Source organism: Cyprinus carpio, chromosome A11 (genome assembly GCF_018340385.1).
Source record: "Cyprinus carpio isolate SPL01 chromosome A11, ASM1834038v1, whole genome shotgun sequence".
In the NCBI taxonomy this organism is placed as follows: Eukaryota; Metazoa; Chordata; class Actinopteri; order Cypriniformes; family Cyprinidae; genus Cyprinus; species Cyprinus carpio.
Genome location: NC_056582.1, coordinates 3856845 through 3877561, shown reverse-complemented (window position 1 = coordinate 3877561; position 20717 = coordinate 3856845). Strand labels below are relative to the sequence as shown.

Here is a 20717-nt window from a genome sequence, read left to right as displayed (position 1 = left end):
GGAAGAGGACGTGTGTCTATATCGTCCTAATGTGCAGTGAGAAGGAGAGATTGAGTAGCTAAAGACTCTCCAAGGGTAACAGCTGGAGAATTGCAGAAAATAGTTGAGTCTCTGGTTCAGAAAACCTGTCAAACAGAACCTACATCACCATGTTGTTTGGGAGGGTTTCAAGAAAAATTATCCTAGCTCATTCAAAAACAAACTAAAGCATATTCAGTTATCAGACATGACTGGAACTTTAAATGGGAATGGCTTCTATGATCAGATGAAATTAAAAAATTAGCCTTTTAGCAGCAAACACTCAAGATGGGTTTGGTGAACACAGAGAAAACAAAAGTACCCTGTGTGTACAATGAAATATACTGCTGTATTTTTGATGTTGTGGGCCTATATTTCTGCTGGAGGTCCTGGACATCTTCTTTAGATGCATGGCATCATGGATTCTATCAAATACCAACAGATAAAAAATCTGTAAGTGACTGACTCTGTTAGAAATCTTATAATGGGCCATGTTTGGATCTTCCAACCGTACAATAACCCAAACACAAACCTCAAAAACGACACAGAAATGGATCACTGAGCTCAAAACCAAGCTTCTGCTATGGCCATTCCAGTCCTCTGACCTGAAGAGGAGAAGCACCAACATGGAGCTGGGAATCTAAAGGTCTGGAGTGTTTCTGGATGAAGGAATGGTCTCTGATCTCTTGTCAGGTGTTCTCTAACCTCATCAGGTATTATAGGAGAAAATTTAGAGCCGTTAACCTGGCAAATTGAGGTTTCAAAAAGTATTGAATAAAAGGGGGCCATTAATTGTGGCCAATGTGTATTAGAGAAAAACATTTATTTCATAATGATATTTTCAAGACCAAAAGGATTAACAATGCAGATGAACTTTCACAGCCTTTTTTGATCATATTTACCAAGGGGGCCAATATTTTTGGCCATGACTGTAGGTTATGCATTTAGAAGCTTTTATCCAAAACGACTTACAAAAGAGGAACAAATTACTCCAAAGTCAGTCATAATGTCATGTTTATAATACAATAATAATCAAGTGCTAAGATTATCACAAATTAAACAAGACTTCCTGACTGGCAGACCGCAGTCTGTTAGGATTGGAAATAGGACCTCGGACACTGTCATTACTAACACTGGCACCCCACAAGGGTGTGTTTTCAGTCCCATCCTCTACACACTGTTCACACATGACTGTGTAGCCTCCCACAAGGACAACATCATACTGAAGTTCGCTGATGTCACCGCAGTGATAGGACGGATCACTGATGGGGATGAAGCGGACTACTGGAGGAAGGTGGCCAGTCTTGTGACATGGTGTGAGGACAACAATCTTACCCTCAACACGTACAAGACAAAGGAGATGATAGTGGACTTGAGGAAAAACAGGAGAACTCACCAGTCACTGTTTATCCAAGAGCTTGAAGTGGAGAGGGTGAGCAGCTTTAAATACCTGGGGGTCCACATCAGTGAGGACCTCACCTGGACACTCAACACCACCCAGCTGGTTAAGAAAGCACAAAAGCGGCTGTACTTCCTGAGGTGGCTGAGGAAGTTTGGCATGTCACCTAAGATCCTCAACAATTTCTACAGCTGTGTAGTTGAGAGCACCTTGACCAGCTGCATCACTGCGTGGTATTGCAGCACTACTCTATGGGACCGCAAACGTCTGCAGAGAGTTGAGAAGACTGCTGAGAATACCATCAGGACTCCACTCACCTTTCTGCAGGCCATTTACTATCGCAGAGTCCACAGAAGAGCTACATCCATCATTAAAGACACCACCCACCCCCAACACAGACTGTTCACACTCCTACCCTCGGGACGAAGGTATAGGAGTGTAAATTGCGGGACTTCCAGATTAAGGAACTCCTTCTTCCCCTCAGCTATTAGACTCTTAAACAGGTAGCTAGCTAGTGGACTTACCTATCTCAGAGAACAATCGGTTCAAATTGTTTCATCTCATTGAACATTTGTAATGTTATTGCTGTTATTACTACCTTTGTATATTTGTTAATATTACTCATGTAGCCTCATCTCAATTTGCACATCTGTTACTGTTACTGCTGCTATTACGTAGTTGCACTCAATTTGCACGTTACTGCACTATTGTTTTTTGCACATAAGTTAATACTGTACATTTGCATATATAGATATATACATAGTCTATATTTCTATTTTTCACATTCTATATTCCTACTTTATCCTCGAATATATAGATATACATAGTCTGTTTCTATTTTCATAGTCTATATTCATACTACTGCAGCAGTTTTTATTATTATGTTTCTTATATTGTATGTATGTATGTGTGTGTTACATCCCTCCACTACCTGTGGTGGCTCTGTTTCCTCTATTAATGTTTGGCTGCTTGGCAATATGTTTTCATGTGTTATTGTGTGCAGGTGTGATCGTTAACGAGTGGGCGGAGAGACACCCTTTAAAATCGGAGGCACTCCATGGAGAGGGGAGAGACTTGAGTTCTGGCATCCACGCTTGTTGTTGATCTTCCTGCATTTGTTTTTGTCCCATTGTAGATAATCTTTCTCTTATTTTTCTGTTTTGTTTGTAATTTACTCAACTGATTAATAAATCCCCTAGATAAATGAGTCCAACTGACTTTGTGGTCATTTTATGTTGTGACCAGTGTGCCTGATCATAACATTTGGGGGCTCGTCCGTTTTGAATCTGGTAGGAAGTAATATTTTTGTGAGCGACTTGTTGGTGAGTACCATCATTTTTTCTGGGTAGAGGAGCGTGCACCTCAATAAGTCAGTCACCGGGCAGACACTGAGTCTGCCACTTTATTATTTTAGTTTCACTATTTTTGGTGGTATCCTTAGTCGGTACGTTTCGGGGGTTGTGGTAGACTGTGCAATTGGTCTGCTACGTCCTCACGACCTTAACGTTTAATGTACACCGGGTAGGGGATCCACTGAAGACTAGTGAGGCTAAGTTTAATTTTCTTTGGGATAGGTAAGTAGGGGTTGGGGTGTAGCAGTGAATCTCCCAGTCTTCTGGTACTCGCAAATTTTTTCTGTCATTTTAGTGATTTAATAGTGCACTGCACTGCAAGTAGTGTATAAGCAGGTGGAGGTCGAGTTAGACTTTTGTTGGTTGCAGTGATTTTTGGGGTTTTAGCCCATTCGTGAGTCTAACTTTTCCTCAGCTTGTCAGTATTGTGGCGTGGTTGTGTTATGTTAAAATGTTGTGGTGTAGCAGCCTGTAGTATTTTGTTTTGTTTATTTTGGATTGCTATATTAGTCATGTCTATAGTTCAGGAGTTTGCTGAACACCCTTCTGTAGAGGCATTAATAATCTTAAAAAAAGAACAACTTTTGGAATTGGCTATTTATTATGAAATTGACTTGTCTGCTTCCGAAAAACGACTCAAAGACAGCATTAAAACTGTTTTGCTACCAGTTTTGGTAGAGAAGAGGGTTTTGCCTCCTGTTGATATGAGAGATTCTATTCGGTTGAAAGAGCTTTCTATTCGGGAGAGAGAGTTAGACAATGAGAGAGAAGCGTTGCGTTTAAAAGTCTCTTAGAACGAGTTGGAAATGAAACGCTTAGATTTAAGAGCTAGACAGGAAAATATTGATCTTAGTCACACTGGGTCTTTTGACATGAGTAAAAACATTAGGCTTGTACCACCGTTCACTGAGAAAGACGTGGAAAAATATTTTCCGCATTTTGAGAAAGTTGCATCAACTTTAAATTGGCTGAAAGAAGTATGGACTTTGTTAATTCAGTCAGTTTTAACTGGTAGGGCACAAGAAGTGTATTCTTCACTTTCACTTGAGCAAAGTAAAGACTACGATGTGGTTAAGGCTGCTATTCTTTGTTGTTACCAACTAGTCCCAGAAGCTTATCGACAACACTTTCGCCGATGTGAGAAAACCGAGCATCAAACTTATATCGAGTTTGCGAGGGAAAAAGAGGCATTGTTTGATCGATGGTGTTCGTCAAGTGAGGTAGACAGCCAGGCTTTGGGTTTATTAAAGCGTCTCCACATTTTGATTCACCCTGTCGTGAATTTTCAAGCGACGTGAAGACTGGCTATGAACCTTTCCTTAGTGGTGGTTTTGTCTCGTTGTCTGATGATAATCTCATTCCCGTACGCATTTTGCGTGACACTGGTGCTGCACAATCATTCATTTTGAAAGGAGTTTTGCCTTTGTCTGAAACAACAAAAAATGGCACCAGTGTATTAGTCCGTGGCTTTGAGATGGGCTTTACTGTTGTTCCACTTCACCAAATCATGTTCAAATCTAGTGTAGTCACTGGCCGCGTTGCGGTTGGTGTTCGTGAATATCTGCCCATTACTGGCATGTCTTTTATTTTGGGCAATAATTTGGCAGGTGGTAATGTGTGGAACCGAGTGAGTTCAAAAGTTCTCCCTCAAGTTGTTACTGTACCTAGCAAATCAGCCGACCATGAGTGTGTAGAGAAAAATCCAGATGTTTTCCCTGCATGCACGATTACTCGCGCTATGTCGAGGAGGGAGGGCGCTCTATTTCTCCTGTTGAATATGAACTGTCCGATTCTTTCTTTGTGAATCTTGAGTCTGAGACGTCTTCCGAGTCTTCGGCCATTGATCTATCTGGGCCTGATAAGAAAATAAATAAAATTATGACGGAGTCTGCGTGCTTGTCACGCACAAAATTGATTGCTGCTCAAAAAGCAGATGTGTCATTAGTCTCTTTATTCCGCTCTGCCTCACCTGATATTACGTTTACATTTACATTTACATTTAACCATTTAGCAGACGCTTTTATCCAAAGCGACTTACAAATGAGAACAGTAGAAAAAATCAGATCAACGAGAGAACAACAACGGTATACAAGTGCTATGACAAGTCTCAGTTAGTCTAGTACAGAATACGTAGCCAGGGTTTTTTTTTTTTTTTTTTGTTTTTTTTGAATATGATAGAAGACACACTGTAATTAAAGCAAAGTTTCCCTAGCAATGATGATCACGCAGTAGTCTAATGAGAAAACGAGGCAAAAACACTTACAAACTGCTGTCCTTATCTGTCACTCGACTGTTTCTTCTGACAAGCGATTACAAAACAGCTCTTTAAGTAGTGCTTACCGGCTTACTGGCTATAGTCACGCCTCCCTATTTAGCAGACCGAAACTGTCCAGTCCCGCGATAGGTAAACGCAAAACCAAACGCCACTTCACACGTATTTATTAGTGTATGTAGCACAGTAATTAAAGCAAAGTTTCCCTAGCAATGATGATCACGCAGCAGTCTAATGAGAAAACGAGGCAAAAACACTTACAAACTGCTGTCCTTATCTGTCGCTCGACTGTTTCTTGTGGTTCTTTATCAATATTAACATTGATAAAGAACCACAATGTTTTTTCTTTCAGGACAGTGTTTTAATGAGGAAATGGAGGCCTTACAATGTTCCAGACCATGGTAACTCTGTTCATCAGATTGTGATGCCCGTTGAGTACAGAGATAAAATTTTGAGTGTAGCTCATGACTGTGTAGCTGGTCATATGGGTGTCGCTAAAACACTAAACCGTGTTAGTCAACATTTTTACTGGCCAGGGTTGAAGCGGGATGTAGTTTGTTTCTGTAAAACCTGTAAGATCTGTCAGGTGGTTGGCAAACCCAACCAGAAAATCCCTCCTGCTCCTCTATATCCCATTCCTGTGTTGGCCCCACCATTTGATCATGTCATTTTGATATTGTTGGTCCACTTGTGCGCTCCACGAGTGGATATCAATATCTTTTAACAATGATGTGTGTAGCTACTTGTTTTCCGGAGGCCATTCCTCTGCGAAAAATTTCTGCCAAAGTGGTGTTAAAGGAGCTGCTAAAATTTTTCTCTGTGTTTGGTCTGCCAAAAATCATTCAGACTGATCGTGGATCGAATTTCATGTCTCGTGTGTTCACCCGTGTTTTGAAACAGCTTAGCATACAACATAATGTTTCTATCATCCTGAAAGCCAGGGGTCACTGGAACGGTATCATCAAACGCTGAAGGGCATGTTGCGTGCATATTGCCTCGAGACTGGTAAGGATTGGGCAGATGCAGTTCCCTGGCTGCTGTTTGCCTGTAGAGAGGTGAGACAGGAGTCACTTGGATTTAGTCCCGCTGATCTTGTTTTTGCACATACTCCACAAGGTCCATTGTCTGTATTGAAAGATCAATTTTTAAATGAACTCCCTGCAAAAGACATTCTGAGCTATGTGTTACATTCTCGTTCTCGTTTACACAGAGCCTGTGAGTTAACCCATGAAAATATTGAAAGAGCACAAGACAAGATGAAAAACTGGTATGACCGTAAGACCACAGATCGACACTTTGAAGTGGGCGATAAAGTACTTATGTTACTTCCCATTCCTGGATCTGTTTTACAAGCTCGTTTTACTGGCCCATATCTGGTAGTGCATAAAGTTTCTGACCGCGATTATGTAATCGCCACTCCAGACCGACGGCAGCAGAAGCGTCTTTGTCACATTTATATGTTGAAGCCTTATTTTGAGCGTGCTTCTGCTTGCCTAGGTTCATCTCCAGTTGAGCTGATGGTACGCTTCGGTTTTGTACTGATTATCGGCGTGTTAACGCAGTTACTAGACCTGATTGTTACCCGTTGCGCATATTGGATGATTGTATTGATCAGGTGGGTTTTGCAGTTTTTGTTAGTAAATTTGACGTGCTGAAAGGCTATTGGCAGATTCCCCTCACCAGTCGTGCAAGAGAAATATCTGCATTTGTTACCCCTGACGACTTCCTGAATTACCACGTTATGGCTTTTGGAATGGGTAATGCTCCCGCAACATTCCAGTGATTAATAAATACAGTGCTGTCTGGCATGTCTGGCTGTGAGGCCTGTTTGGACGATGTGGTCCTTTATAGTGCATCATGGCCAGAACATGTTCAGCAGATTCGAGAGCTATTTTGTCGACTGTCTGCAGCCAATTTGACCATTAATTTGGCTAAATGCGAGATTGGTAAAGCAACAGTCACTTACTTGGGTAAAGTAGTAGGAGGTGGCCAGGTGCATGCTTTGGATGCCAAAGTGTCTGTTATTTGTAGGTTTCCTCCCCCTGCTGATCATCATGAGTTATGCAGATTTCTTGGTATGGTGGGCTACTACCGTGGGTTTTGCAGGAATTTCTCATCTGTAGTAGCTCCACTGACTAATTTACTTAGTCCAAAGGTGGTATATCAATGGTCTGACCAGTGTCAGAGCACCTTTGAAAATGCAAAGGCATTACTTATTTCAGCTCCTGTGTTGGCTGCACCTGACTTTGCGACACCTTTTTTTTTTAATGGTTGAATCAAGGTGCTGGCGCTTTTTTTTTTTTTAATGGTTGAATCAAGGTGCTGGCGCTGTTCTCCTCCAAGATGAACGTCCATCACCCCATTTGCTACTTCTCCAAGAAGTTTAATCAACATCAACGGTGGAACTCCACCATTGAAAAGGAGACGCTTGCCCTTGTTCTTGCTGTCCAACACTTTGAAGTATATCTGGGTGCTTCAGGTAGAACGATCGTTTATAGTGATCATGACCCCCTGAAGTTCCTAAGTCGCATGAGAAACGCCAATCAACGTCTGATGCGCTGGAGTTTGATCTTACAACCTTTTAACATTGAGGTCAAGCATATCCATGGTACTGATAACATCTTGGCAGAAGCCTTATCTAGAGTACCTTAGTCCAGTATTTCTGTTTACAGTTATTTGGTAACTGTATTGTCGCAACTGCATAATAATAAAAAAATAAATAAAAGAAGTTTAGTTTTGAAATTGTCACACGCATCTTTATTGGTGGGGTGTTTGTGTCTGGAATTATGTGTCTTGTTATTTATATTATGATTATGGAGACTGGAGTCACCATTTTGCTGTGGGGGTGTGTTATGTCCCTCCACTACCTGTGGTGGCTCTGTTTCCTCTATTAATGTTTGGCTGCTTGGCAATAGTGTGTATAGTTTGTATAGTGTATAGTTTGTGTATGTGTGTGTATAGTTTTTGCACTGTCTTGGCATTCATAATGGACAGCAAAGTAAGAATTTAATTGCTCAGGGAAACTTGTTTCCTCACTGGGTATATGACAATAAATGCTTTAAATCCTTGAAGATTTTGACGCACATCTTTCTTATTAAATCGTTGTATTCCACCTCATACAACTATTGATAGAGAATCACTTAAGACACTTTGCTGTAGGCCTATTTCACATAATAATATGCAATAAAATAATATAAAATATGATTTTTTAACAGATAGGCTACCTAGGAGCTTGCTGCATGAATCTGTGAGTACAGTTTACAAACCCGAGGGAACAGATTGCGAAAGCGTGCATGTGGATTATGAATTTGTGGGTATGGGTTTACAACATCTAAGCACACAGATTGGAAATTCGTGGGTACAGTTTATTAATCCTTGGGCACAGAAATATATCACAGATAACATTGAATAAATATTTTTTTACCAGGTTAAATGTAGATTATTAGTAACTCAAACCTCCTTATCTAAACCTCTCTACTAAACCGTCGGTCGCATGCATCCACCATGTTCGTAGTTTTTAAACGCTTTTTATGTATTTGTAGGGGGGGAGTCGTGGCCCAGTGGTAAGACTCCTAACCCTAAGGTTGTGGGTTCAATTTAAGTCCACGCGACCGAAAGTCCCCATGAAGTGTGCCATTTGGGACAGGTCGAAAGTGTGCAGGGCGGGCCATCGCCATCTTGGCAGCGCGTCACTGTGTGACTCTCCCGGATAATCGAAAATGGGCAAAAAGGCGGGAGCGGGTTGCTGAAGACACGCCCACCTAACTCGACGGCAGTGTCATCAGCGGCAATCCACCTGTCACTCAAGTGACCACGCCCTTAATTATGCAGAACTTTAAGACTTAATATAATTTAAATGGATGAGTTCTAAAAAATTCACCTCCCTCACAGTTGTCATGAAGGGCAAAATTAGCTATATAGACCAAAATAATTTTTTGAACCAGGTTGTAAACATGTTTTTTTCTGCTGTAAAGTTGGGCATTTTAACATGGGGAGACTATGGGACTGACTCCCTTTTGCAGCCAGCCTCAAGCGGCCAGTCGATGAATTGAAGTTTTAGTCACTTCCGTGTTGGCTTCACGAGAGAGAGCGGGAGGTTGCAGCTCGTCAACAACTCACTGATTCAAATGAACCGTTTAGTGCAAGTCTCTAGTGAACTGAATTCACAACCGGGAGATCTTGTGAGGGTGAGGGTGATCTATTTAAGCCCACTGAAATGCTTGAATGCAGACACATCAACATCCGTGTCATGTTTTAGGTCAAAAAAGGAAACTTTAAAATTACTCAGATTAAATAAAATAACTCAGGCACGTTCAAATTCCCCGCTGCCGTAACGTTAACAGTTTTATTAAAACTCTATGTGTGATGTTTGTTTGTATATTGTTTATCAACAGTATACATTTTTATATTGTTTGGATTAACTAGCCGAGTAGACAGATAGGCTATAAATGTTTCTTCATAACCATACTGAATATTAAATATTGTTAGCTTATGCTAACTGTCTAGCTAACAAGCTTGCTGGTGATAAGTTGAGGTAATTTTTAACATGCTCAGGTGTGTTTGATTAGGGTTAGAGCTAAACTCTGCAGGAAAGTGGATCTCGAGGTCCAGATGTGAGGATCCATGACCTAGATAGATTACAGGTGCTGGTCATATAATTAGAATATCATCAAAAAGTTGATTTTATTTCACTAATTCCATTCAAAAAGTGAAACTTGTATATTATTGATTCATTACACACAGACTGATATATTTCAAATGTTTATTTCTTTTAATTTTGATGATTATAACTGACATCTAAGGAAAATCCCAAATTCAGCATCTCAGAAAATTTGAATATTGTGCAAAGGTTCAATATTGAAGACACCTGGTGCCACACTCTAATCAGTTAATTAACTCAAAACACCTGCAAAGGCCTTTAAATGGTCTCTCAGTCTAGTTCTGTAGGCTACACAATCATGGGGAAGACTGCTGACTTGACAGTTGTCCAAAAGACCACCATTGACACCTTGCACAAGGAGGGCAAGACACAAAAGGTCATTGCAAAAGAGGCTGGCTGTTCACAGAGCTCTGTGTCCAAGCACATTAATAGAGAGCCGAAGGGAAGGAAAAGATGTGGTAGAAAAAAAGTGTACAAGCAATAGGGATAACCGCACCCTGGAGAGGATTGTGAAACAAAACCCATTCAAAAAATGTGGGGGAGATTCACAAAGAGTGGACTGCAGCTGGAGTCAGTGCTTCAAGAACCACTACGCACAGACGTATGCAAGACATGGGTTTCAGCTGTCGCATTCCTTGTGTCAAGCCACTCTTGAACAACAGACAGCGTCAGAAGCGACTCGCTTCAAAAAGGACTGGACTGCTGCTGAGTGGTCCAAAGTTATGTGCTCTGATGAAAGTAAATTTAGCATTTCCTTTGGAAATCAGGGTCCCAGAGTCTGGAGGAAAAGAGGAGAGGCACACAATCCACGTTGCTTGAGGTCCAGTGTAAAGTTTTCACAGTCAGCGATGGTTTGGGGTGCCATGTCATCTGCTGGTGTTGGTCCACTGTGTTTTCTGAGGTCCAAGGTCAACGTAGCCATATACCAGGAAGTTTTAGACCACTTCATGCTTCCTGCTGCTGATAAACTTTATGGAGATGCAGAAAATCATTTTCCAACAGGACTTGGCACCTGCACACAGTGCCAAAGCTACCAGTACCTGGTTTAAGGACCATGGTATCCCTGTTCTTAATTGGCCAGCAAACTCGCCTGACCTTAACCCCATAGAAAGTCTATGGGGTATTGTAAAGAGGAATATGCAATATGCCAGAACAAAGAATGCAGAAGAGCTGAAAGCCACTATCAGAGCAACCTGGGCTCTCATAACACCTGAGCAGTGCCACAGACTGATCGACTCCATGCCACGCCGCATTGCTGCAGTAATTCAGGCAAAAGGAGCCCCAACTAAGTATTGAGTGCTGAACATTCTCATACTTTTCATGTTCATACGTTTCAGTTGGCCGAGATTTCTAAAAATCCTTTATTTTGTATTGGTCTTAAGTAATCTAATTTTCTGAGATACTGAATTTGGGATTTTCCTTAGTTGTCAGTTATAATCATCAAAATTAAAAGAAATCTGTGTGTAATCAATGAATATAATTCACTTTTTGAATGGAATTAGTGAAATAAATCAACTTTTTGATAATATTGTAATTATATGACCAGCACCTGTATATCTGGGGGGAAAAGACAGGATGTGATGTTCAGAACATGGTAACTAGAGTAATTATCAAAGTGGGAAGTGATGCCCTCTGGGGGCATTTAGCCAGGGTTTTTTTTTTTTTTTACACCACAGACAAGGTTTGAGAAGAAAAAATCATTATGAAAACATAATTATATTTTCCTTAAAATGTTCTTCCTAACTAAAGGCCTTATTCTCATGTCATATATAACTGTGATGTTCTGGAAAACAACAAACTTTAAAATACCTTTTTCTTACTGGTGAAAATCAGATGGTCAAATCTGTTTTCTCTCAGGTACATTGCAGTGTAAGCTTCACAGTGAACATTACTACATCACTCTTATCAATGTAGTCCATATCAACAACAAAATATATCTTGACTCCATATATTGGTTATTTTGGGAAAATCCAAGGCATTTTGAGCAGTATAGGTTTATAAAAAATATGTGCTAATATAAAATTAAATTAAGTCACCTATATAAAATTGCTAAATAAATCTATCTATCAGTGGTTTTTTTACTTAAGTACATAAAAAATTTAGTACTTTTGTACTTTCACTCAAGTAAAATTTAAAAAGGAGTACTTTCACTTTTACTGGAGTAATATTTTATTATACGTATCTGTACTTTTACTCAAGTATTTGATTTGTGTACTTCGTCCACCACTGATAACTTTGAAATATATAAGATGATGAGCCACGTTTTTAGAGATTAAACTGAGGTTAGACCACACTTTCTCCCAAGTCGACAGGTAAATTAAGGTCAGATAATTCCCTTTTCCAAACAGATTTGACATAGAAAGGCATTGTAATGCGATCAACAATTCCACCACACACCAAGGAAACAGATGGTCGACCAGAAGATGGCGCAATCCAATCCTGCACAGAATGAGATCACCTTAAAGTAACTCTACATGCCAAACCTCCCAATGGTGCGCAATCCTTTTAAAATTCAAATGAAATAAAGATATTAATGTCTGTTGTATAAAATAAAAGTAGCACAAAAAAGGAATGACAAACAATGTTGAACAAGAACCAAAACAGACCGCACATTACTGAGAATATTGGTTATCCAAAAAAAAAAAAACTGAAAAATGTTTGGATATGTAACCAGTTCACTCCAATGCAAAACATGTCCCAAAAAGCCCACAGTGTCAAGAACTAGTAATCAAACTTTCTCTACATTAGCTCCAAGAAAAGATTTCAAAGCTTATCAGTCACTAGACAAGTTTGCAGCATAGAAGATCATAGCAGAAGATTAAATGTCCATGTCCACCTTGATATTCTCCTCTCCTGGGCAGTTAAGATGCTGCCTTCTGTGGCAGTGAGCTGATAAAATCCTCTGCTTTCTGAGAAGAGTCAAACATCATCTGCTTATTTTTTGTATGTTATTTCTCCTGCTACTATCCTCCATGTTCGTCACTTTATCGATAAGTTGTTCTAGCTGCTTTCTCAGGTTCGTGACTGTCCTCGTATCCTTACGTGCATATGCTTGAATGGAATCAAACCGGTCACGTGTCTGTTTCACTGTGATGGCTAGCTTTTTAACTTCTGCTTTTAGCTCTTTTACAGAATTGCTGGTTGCTTGTATGTCCATATGTACAGTAGGTCACGCAATACTAGGGTCGGTATAGAGTCTATCGCATCTCTTACTGTTGAGGCCACAACTGAATCCAAAGTACTTTGCTGCTCTTTAAGTGCTAGCTTGATACCATTAGCAATGGCGCCGTCGAGATCCTCTTTGTTGATGGTGGAATCTTTGAATGTTTTCTTTATTGGCGATTGCTCAATCACTCTTTCCCGATTGTCCTTGACTGTTGAAGTACTCATGTTAGAATAGATAGAGAGTTGTTCAAAATTTACTATCAGGATTGTAGAATATTTGACAGAGTGAGCAGAGCGAAGGACCATGCGTGCACCGCCGTCAAAGGGTCACATGATCTCCCCGCTATTGAACCATCAGTTTTAACAGATCACAAAGGCATATCTATTAAAATGAATGTGTTAGTTTGTCAGTCATGTAGAGTTAAGGGAGGATATTGTAAGTTAAATAATAGTCTATTGAAACAAAGATTTTTGTGACCAAATTAAGAATTTAATTGTTAAATATTGGCAACAGGCTTTGATTCAAACTATAATGTTACACTCTTAAAAATAAAGGTGCTTCAAGAGGTTCTTTAAGCGATGCCATAGAAGAACCATTTTTGGTTCCACAAAGAACCATTCAGTCAAAGGTTCTTTAAAGAACCATCTCTTTCTTACCTTTTTATAATCTGAAGAACCTTCTTTCACCAAAAGGAACCTTTTGAGAAACAGAAAGGTTTTTCAGATATTAAAGGTTCTTTATGGAACCATTTAGACAAAAAGGTTCTTCTATGGCATTGTGAAGCACCTTTATTTTTAAGAGTGTATTGGAACAAACAAAATTTGAAATAAGGAAATTTGCAATATTAAATGGTAATGATAAGATACTTTATGATTTTATTTGGAGGAAGAAAATACACTATTTACGAAAATATAAATAATAATAAATAATAAATAATAATAGAAACTTTGGTGGCCTTGAAGTTTTAAATTTGACCGATCTTGATAATGTAAGTTTAAATGGATAACTGAATTAATTAGAAATAAAGATAGTGTATGGAATGTTTTCCCCAATTACATATTTAACTCTTTGGGTGGCGTTAATTTTCATGAGAACATGAGAAGGGCTTGAACGTTGGCTTTGTTTGGGTTCCTGCTCATGTAGGAGTTGAGGAAAATGAAACTGTTGACAAGCTGGCTAAACTGTCATTGAAATGACAAACTGTGGATTTAAGTGTTCCATTAAGTAGAACTGAGGGAAAGAGTATTATAAAATCATGAATGTCGGATAAATGGCAACAATACTGGGATATAAATGATACGGGTCGACACCTTTATAATATACTGAAAAATTTTGGTATTGGCAGAATGAGGGGCAGAAACAGAAAAGAAGAGTTTTTGTTCACTCGGCTTAGAACAGGACATACTGGACTGAATCAGACAATATTCAAAATAGGCAAACATCCAACAGGTTTGTGTGAAAATTGTGAGGTAATGGAGTCAGTACATGTGTTATTGGAATGTAGGAAATATGAGGAAAAAAGGGAAATGTTTCAAATACTAAAGAAAGACATTGTAAATGTTATTGTTCAGATGCTTTTAGAAGGAAGTACTTCGAATGTGGTCAAACGTCTCAAGTCACCTTTATTTATATAGCGCTTTAAACAAAACAGATTGCGTCAAAGCAACTGAACAACATCAATTAGGAAAACAGTGTGTCAATCTCATGATTTACCTAAAAAAATACAGGATTGATGGAAAGAATATAATTAGTTCCCTTGTTTGTCATATACTGCTCCACACTCCTGTCTGGTATGTGGTGATAATACACCTTTAAAATTGGTTGTCAGCCAACCAATCAAATCTAAAGAAGAAGAAAACATTTTGGTTAAATTGACTCATATAAAAGAATATAGCCTTTTATATATATATATATATATATATATATATATATATATATATATATGTATGTATGTATATGTATATATGTATATGTAATATATATGTATATATGTATATGTATGTATATGTATATATGTATATATATATATGTATATATATATATATATATATATATATATAATATATATATATATATATATAATGAAACTGAAACTTATTTATATATATATAATTGACATTTCTCTTGATTTCTCTATTTTTTTTTTTTTTTTTTTGTTAAAATTTTTTTATTTGTTTTGATTGGTTTTTATGGTTTATTTTTGTCCTGAAATCCTGATCCATAAATTTATTCCAGTCGGTGGCGGTCACCAGTCAGTTAGGTTGGCAACCGCCAATAAACACCAAAGAAGAAGAAGTATGGCAGTGTGTCACGGTCTGGCGTCATTTCCGTTCTGATGAGCGCGCTTTGCACGACGCGTGCCAGATGCTTTGAATCGTGAGACAACTTTAGCTGAATTCAGTTGATTTCAGATTATTTATGACTGCTGATAAACGATTAACTGAGAGCGGATATATTAACAATACTCTTTAGTGTTACAGATTTATAGATTGTTGATCGTAGGACGATCTGACATGGTCTGGTATGTATGACTGTCCTTGCTAACTAACGTACATTATATTTTAACATAAAACAGTGATAAGATATGCTGTAGCGTACTTTTATGTATTACATGTGTCTATTAATATTACGTGTTGCACATATATTGCGCACCTACAGGAACATATAAAATTTAAAAGCCGAAGTGATGTGCACATTTTGTGTGCTTTGAGATAAACATCTATCACTAACGTTACCATTAAATGTCTTTACTAATATAACGGTAGCTTCTAAGGCAGTTTTTTTTGTGTGTTTTATTGTGACAGTAGCTGCGAACGTGCATGTTTTAATCGGATGAAGCGATACAGTGGTCCCCAAATTTATTTGGACATTTAAGTCGCAGTTAAATTGTCAAAAAAGTTACTAAATGACGTATTGTTTGTTTGATGCCACTTAATTTAGTGTTGTAATTTAATCCAGTGACATTTAGACAGCTTTGAATGTGATTTAAGAGTCTGCAGTACTTTTTGTTGCCACAGTGTAGTGATGATCGTAGTGATGAACCACTGCTGTAATGTTCTAGCTCTCTCTAAAGATGGGTCTACACGCTGGAATTTGTACAAGTAACGTTACATAAGTAGTGATTTGAGCGCTGCATGTGTTACTTGACTTAAAAAACTCATGGGGTAACAGAGTACGACTGAAGTAAATTTAATTTACAGGCTTTAGCAGAAATGTACAAATATTGTGCTCTTTGCTGAAATTTGAGTAGATTTCAGAGTGTTCATTACTAATCTTCAGTAGAATCTGAATTAAATGCTTTTAAATTTTGAAACAAATTTCCTCTAATTTTTATATATATATTTACATATTTTTTTTATAAATATATATTTACAGATTTAGTATGGTTGTCAGATGCATGTCATGGAAGACATTTTTCTTTTTTAAATACAGAATAATAGTTTAATAATTTAATTATTACATCAGGTTGCATTTTTTTAACTCTTATTATTAATATGTACTTATAACTACATTATACATAAATGGTATCTTTGAAGAGCTTTGCAAAATGTAAAGTTTAGATTTTTAGTGCAAAACAATAAAAAGACCAGCAATTAAAGAACAGTTGTTTTGTTTATTTTTGCCACATAATAAAGGAAATTGTAGATTTCCAATAATTTCTAATAATCCTAACTTTTTTTTGTGACGAAACAAGATTTAATGTTCTGACTTGTGTAGGGCTGGACCAGAATATTTGATTATTCGAATATTCGTTCAGTGGGTTGGCATTCGATTTTCAATTTTGAGATTTGAATATTTTTTTATTTATTTTTTTCTCGAACACCTGGCGTCCCCCGCAGAATGGTTCCCATTTGCCCTTGAATATGAATAGCCCATTAGTGAATGTCATTATTCAGTTCATCTGGAAGAGAAGACAAAAATGCAGAAGACCTCAGCTGTGTGGGACCACTTTAAATTGACAAAGGCAGAGTGCCAAATATGAAACTGGCCTACCACAACGGCATTTCAAGTTTAAAAAAAGAACCTGAGTTCTGTAAGTAGTACGCCTATAGTATATTGTTGGTGTAAAAAAAACGAACTGCTTTTATCCGGCATGTTAATCAGTAATTTTAAACATGATAAAAACGTGCACTTACTTTGCTTGCTAAATACTTGCGAATACGGCACTCATAAAAAAAAAAAAACAAAAAAAAAACACCTAATTTGTCTATATTAAAATTATTGCTCAAACAGACCTGTGTGTTTTGTATAACTAGTGCAGTGCAGTGTCCGTTTTCGGTGCATATAAGCCTAAATGCGAAACTGCTCTCCCTTGGGTCCTCAGCAACACACCCGCCACGCGTGAAGTCGATTGGATGAACGGTTCTCGACATAATACAAATGCAAACAGACAGACAGACACACACAGAGATTCCACCCTTTATTACACCGTGTCTACACTGGACGTGACAGTTTAAGTGCTGCGCTGCGCTGCAACAGCTAAAGTCTGTCTACACCATAGACTGTATAAAAGGTCTACACTGGACGTGACAAAGCGACCATTGAAAATCATTTGAAATTTGTGCCAGTATGTCATAAATAGAATGCAACAGCAGTTTACTGTCAGGAATTTGTCAGCTGCGCCGCATCCAGTGTAGACAGGTTCTATTGTATTTGGCCGCGCCGCTCGCGTCTGGTGTAGACACGGTGTTAGAGAGAAGAATATGTTCTGCCCCCTCCCTCCGAAGCTTTGAATATTCGGTGTTGATTACTACCGAAACTTCGAAGATTAACAAATGGTATTCGGACCAGCCCTAGACTTGTGATTGTCCCTGTGTTTGTAACTGCCCCCGTAGGATAAAAAAAAAGAATACAAACAAAAACAGTTTGGCATTTACTTTTTTACGCCGATTGATCAGAATCAAAGAAAATGGGGTTATTGCCCTTATACAAAAAAAATAAAAACATGACTAGTACAATGACAGATTTTCTAGAATTGTGTTACAACTGTCAAATCAGAAATCAATTCAAATCTAATTTTCACTGAGCTGTATCTGTCCTTTTTTTATCTTTATCATTTTTATTTTTAGATTTGGACCACTTATTCTCTCAGATAGGACTGCTGTATGGACTTGTTCATGATGAACTGTGAATTATTGGCCACATGCAGTGCACTGGGTTATCTGGAAGGAGATATTTACCACAAAGAACCAGACTGCCTTGGTAATGCTTAGCCCTTTAAGCCAAACCTGCTTTACAGCAGGAATTTCAGGAAAATGTTTTATGCATTTTGTCTTCTGCATTGTGTATTTTGAATATGATAATTGCATCTTATGACACGCTCATGGTTGTGACTTATTTATTATAGAGAGTGTGAAGGATCTGATTCGTTACTTGAGACATGAGGATGACACAAGGGACATCAGACAGCAGCTGGGAGCTGGACAGATCCTTCAGAATGACCTATTACCAATCATCACCCAGCACACACAGGACAAACCGCTCTTTGATGCCTGTATCAGGTGTTTGAGCTCATTGTTTTTTGATAAAATATTTCTGTATAAAATCTGTAAAATAGCTGCTATTCTAATGACAAATTATTACAATTATCAAGTTATGTAATGATTAAATTATGTAAAATAAGACATGACTGTTTCAAATATTTCTCAGGCTAATGGTTAACCTGACCCAGCCAGCACTGCTCTGCTTTGGAAAAGTTCCTGATGATCCAGCCTTCCGACATCACTTCCTCCAAGTGACGTCATACCTACAGGCCTATAAAGAGGTATACAGGCCCGTTCACACAAAGAACAACAACTATATTAGCATCTACACCAGTGGTTCTCAAACTTTTTATTAGTGCTGGGCGGTTTGAACAAAAACTTATATCACGTTTTTTTTCTTAATTATGCCGGTTTCCCGGTTTGACGTTTTTTTTTTTTTCATGCATAATCAGGTGTACAATGCATTTTCTGCTGGTTGATATTCCAAGACGTGCTTTTAGCCCGACAGCACTTGCATAAAATGGTTGTTTGGTCGACGTCGGATTTTTGGAAACCAAAAACCCTCCAAACAGAGCAGGCTCCTCTTTTTGGCACAAGTTCTTCTGTGTCATGTTCTACTAGTTCTGCAGCATCCATCTTCCCTGTAACGCCTGTTTCACACATACTCCGTCTGCAGTGGGACGAGTTTGCAGTCCGCTACTGATCCGCGGCTGTTTAGTCCACAAACACAACATTTGTTCATTGTTTTGATTTCATATAAAAAAAAAATAAAAAAAAAAAATATATATATATATATATATATTTTTTTTTTTTTTCTTTTCAGCATTGTGAGTCTTTTATCACAGAACAGTAACAATCTTTCATAGTTAAATAAATAAAATAAATATAAACAACGCATTATTCATGCATTTTACTTCTAGGTTTGTATAATAAGCTGCTCAAGCAGCGGCAAAACATTTAAACAGAATAATTAGTCTACGTGCCTTGTTTGCATTTAAAATTAAAACACCACAGACAGAAACAGTCTCGTGCCTTTTGCATTTAAATCTTTAATCCCACGGGTCTTAATGAACTTTTGTTTTCCTTGCTTCCTTGTTTATCTAAAAGTGCACTTTTTCTTGTTTTAAACCTAGCCAAAAACCCATGTGTTGTGTGTGAAACAGCTTTAATTAGTATACATTTATTGTGAAATGACTGCATTTCCGTGTCAATCCATGTTCATTTTTCCCGCGAACAATGTGTTTTCACTTTAATTCAGCGCATGCAGCACAGAAAAAATAGACTCGTTACGTAAACGATCGCTGCACTGCCGCAGACGCACCGCTCCTTGAACGCACTGACGGACCGCAACCTCGTGCAGTATGAAAGCTGGAATCCGTTAACATGGGTGCGTAAAAAAAAAAAACGCAACGCATACGCACTGCAGACGGAGTATGTGTGAAACAGGCATTATAACGTAACACCAGAGCACTACTGTGTTTACCCTCACCACGCCTCGCAGTCACTGATTAGAAGTGCAACATTGTAAAGGGTCCGTCTGAAACAGTGTGCCGCGGCCGTGGCGCAGCATAACGTTCCGAATGTTGAGTAATTAAATACATCGGTATGGCGGTATATTAAAAATTAATATCGTAACGAAAATATACACCGGTTTTCGGTATGAACCGGTATACCGCCCAGCACTACTTTTTATGGTCATTTCCCCCTTTAAACCTTTAAAAATTTGGGACCCTTACCTCATCTCAGACCAAATAATTTCACTAAAAAGTATGAAAATTTAAGGTTTTTTTGGGGGGGGGGGGGGACGTCTGCAATCAGTTGTTTCTTTCAGTGCTTTCTAAACTGCTGTTTTCCCACACTGTCATTTTTGTTGTCTACTTTTTTGTAAAAACGTCTCATCTTGTGCGATATGGACAAAAAAAACCTATCACGATTTTTTGATCAATTTTGCGATTTCGATTTTAATCACGATTTTGACACACACAGACATGCTTTACAGTCATAAATGCATTCAGTATAAATTTGAAACATATTTCTAACAGAAGACCCATTAGCGCTTTATCAAAAAGTTGTAACATGCCTCTAGAACAGACATAAGTCAAAATATCACTAAGTAAAAGATGTCAAACAAAATGTCTAGACATATGGCAATAAAATAAAATAAAATAAAAACCCGTGTCAGGGGCTCTTTTTTTATTTTTTGCCATGCATTGGTTATAGAACTCATTGTAGCGGTGCCTCAGGTGCTGAAATATATTTATTGCTCAAGGTTCACACGTACTCCGTCTGCAGTGCGTATACAGTATGTGTATGCGGTGCAGAAGCAGCAGCGAGAGCACAAAAAGCACATTTAAAATAATGCCCGGA

General features: G+C 38.3%; 1 protein-coding gene across 1 annotated transcript in view; it reads left to right on the top strand.

Moving 5' to 3' along the window:
* Positions 1 to 15162: 15162 nt before the first annotated feature.
* The window catches only part of timeless (timeless circadian clock), a 75309-nt gene continuing 69754 nt past the window's right edge, over positions 15163 to 20717 (top strand). Inside the window, exons 1-4 of the mRNA XM_042765944.1 lie at positions 15163 to 15388; positions 17937 to 18069; positions 18215 to 18368; positions 18517 to 18631. Coding sequence (XP_042621878.1) covers positions 17973 to 18069; positions 18215 to 18368; positions 18517 to 18631 — 366 coding nt within the window. The 5' untranslated portion in view covers positions 15163 to 15388; positions 17937 to 17972. The remainder of the gene's footprint in view (positions 15389 to 17936; positions 18070 to 18214; positions 18369 to 18516; positions 18632 to 20717) is intronic.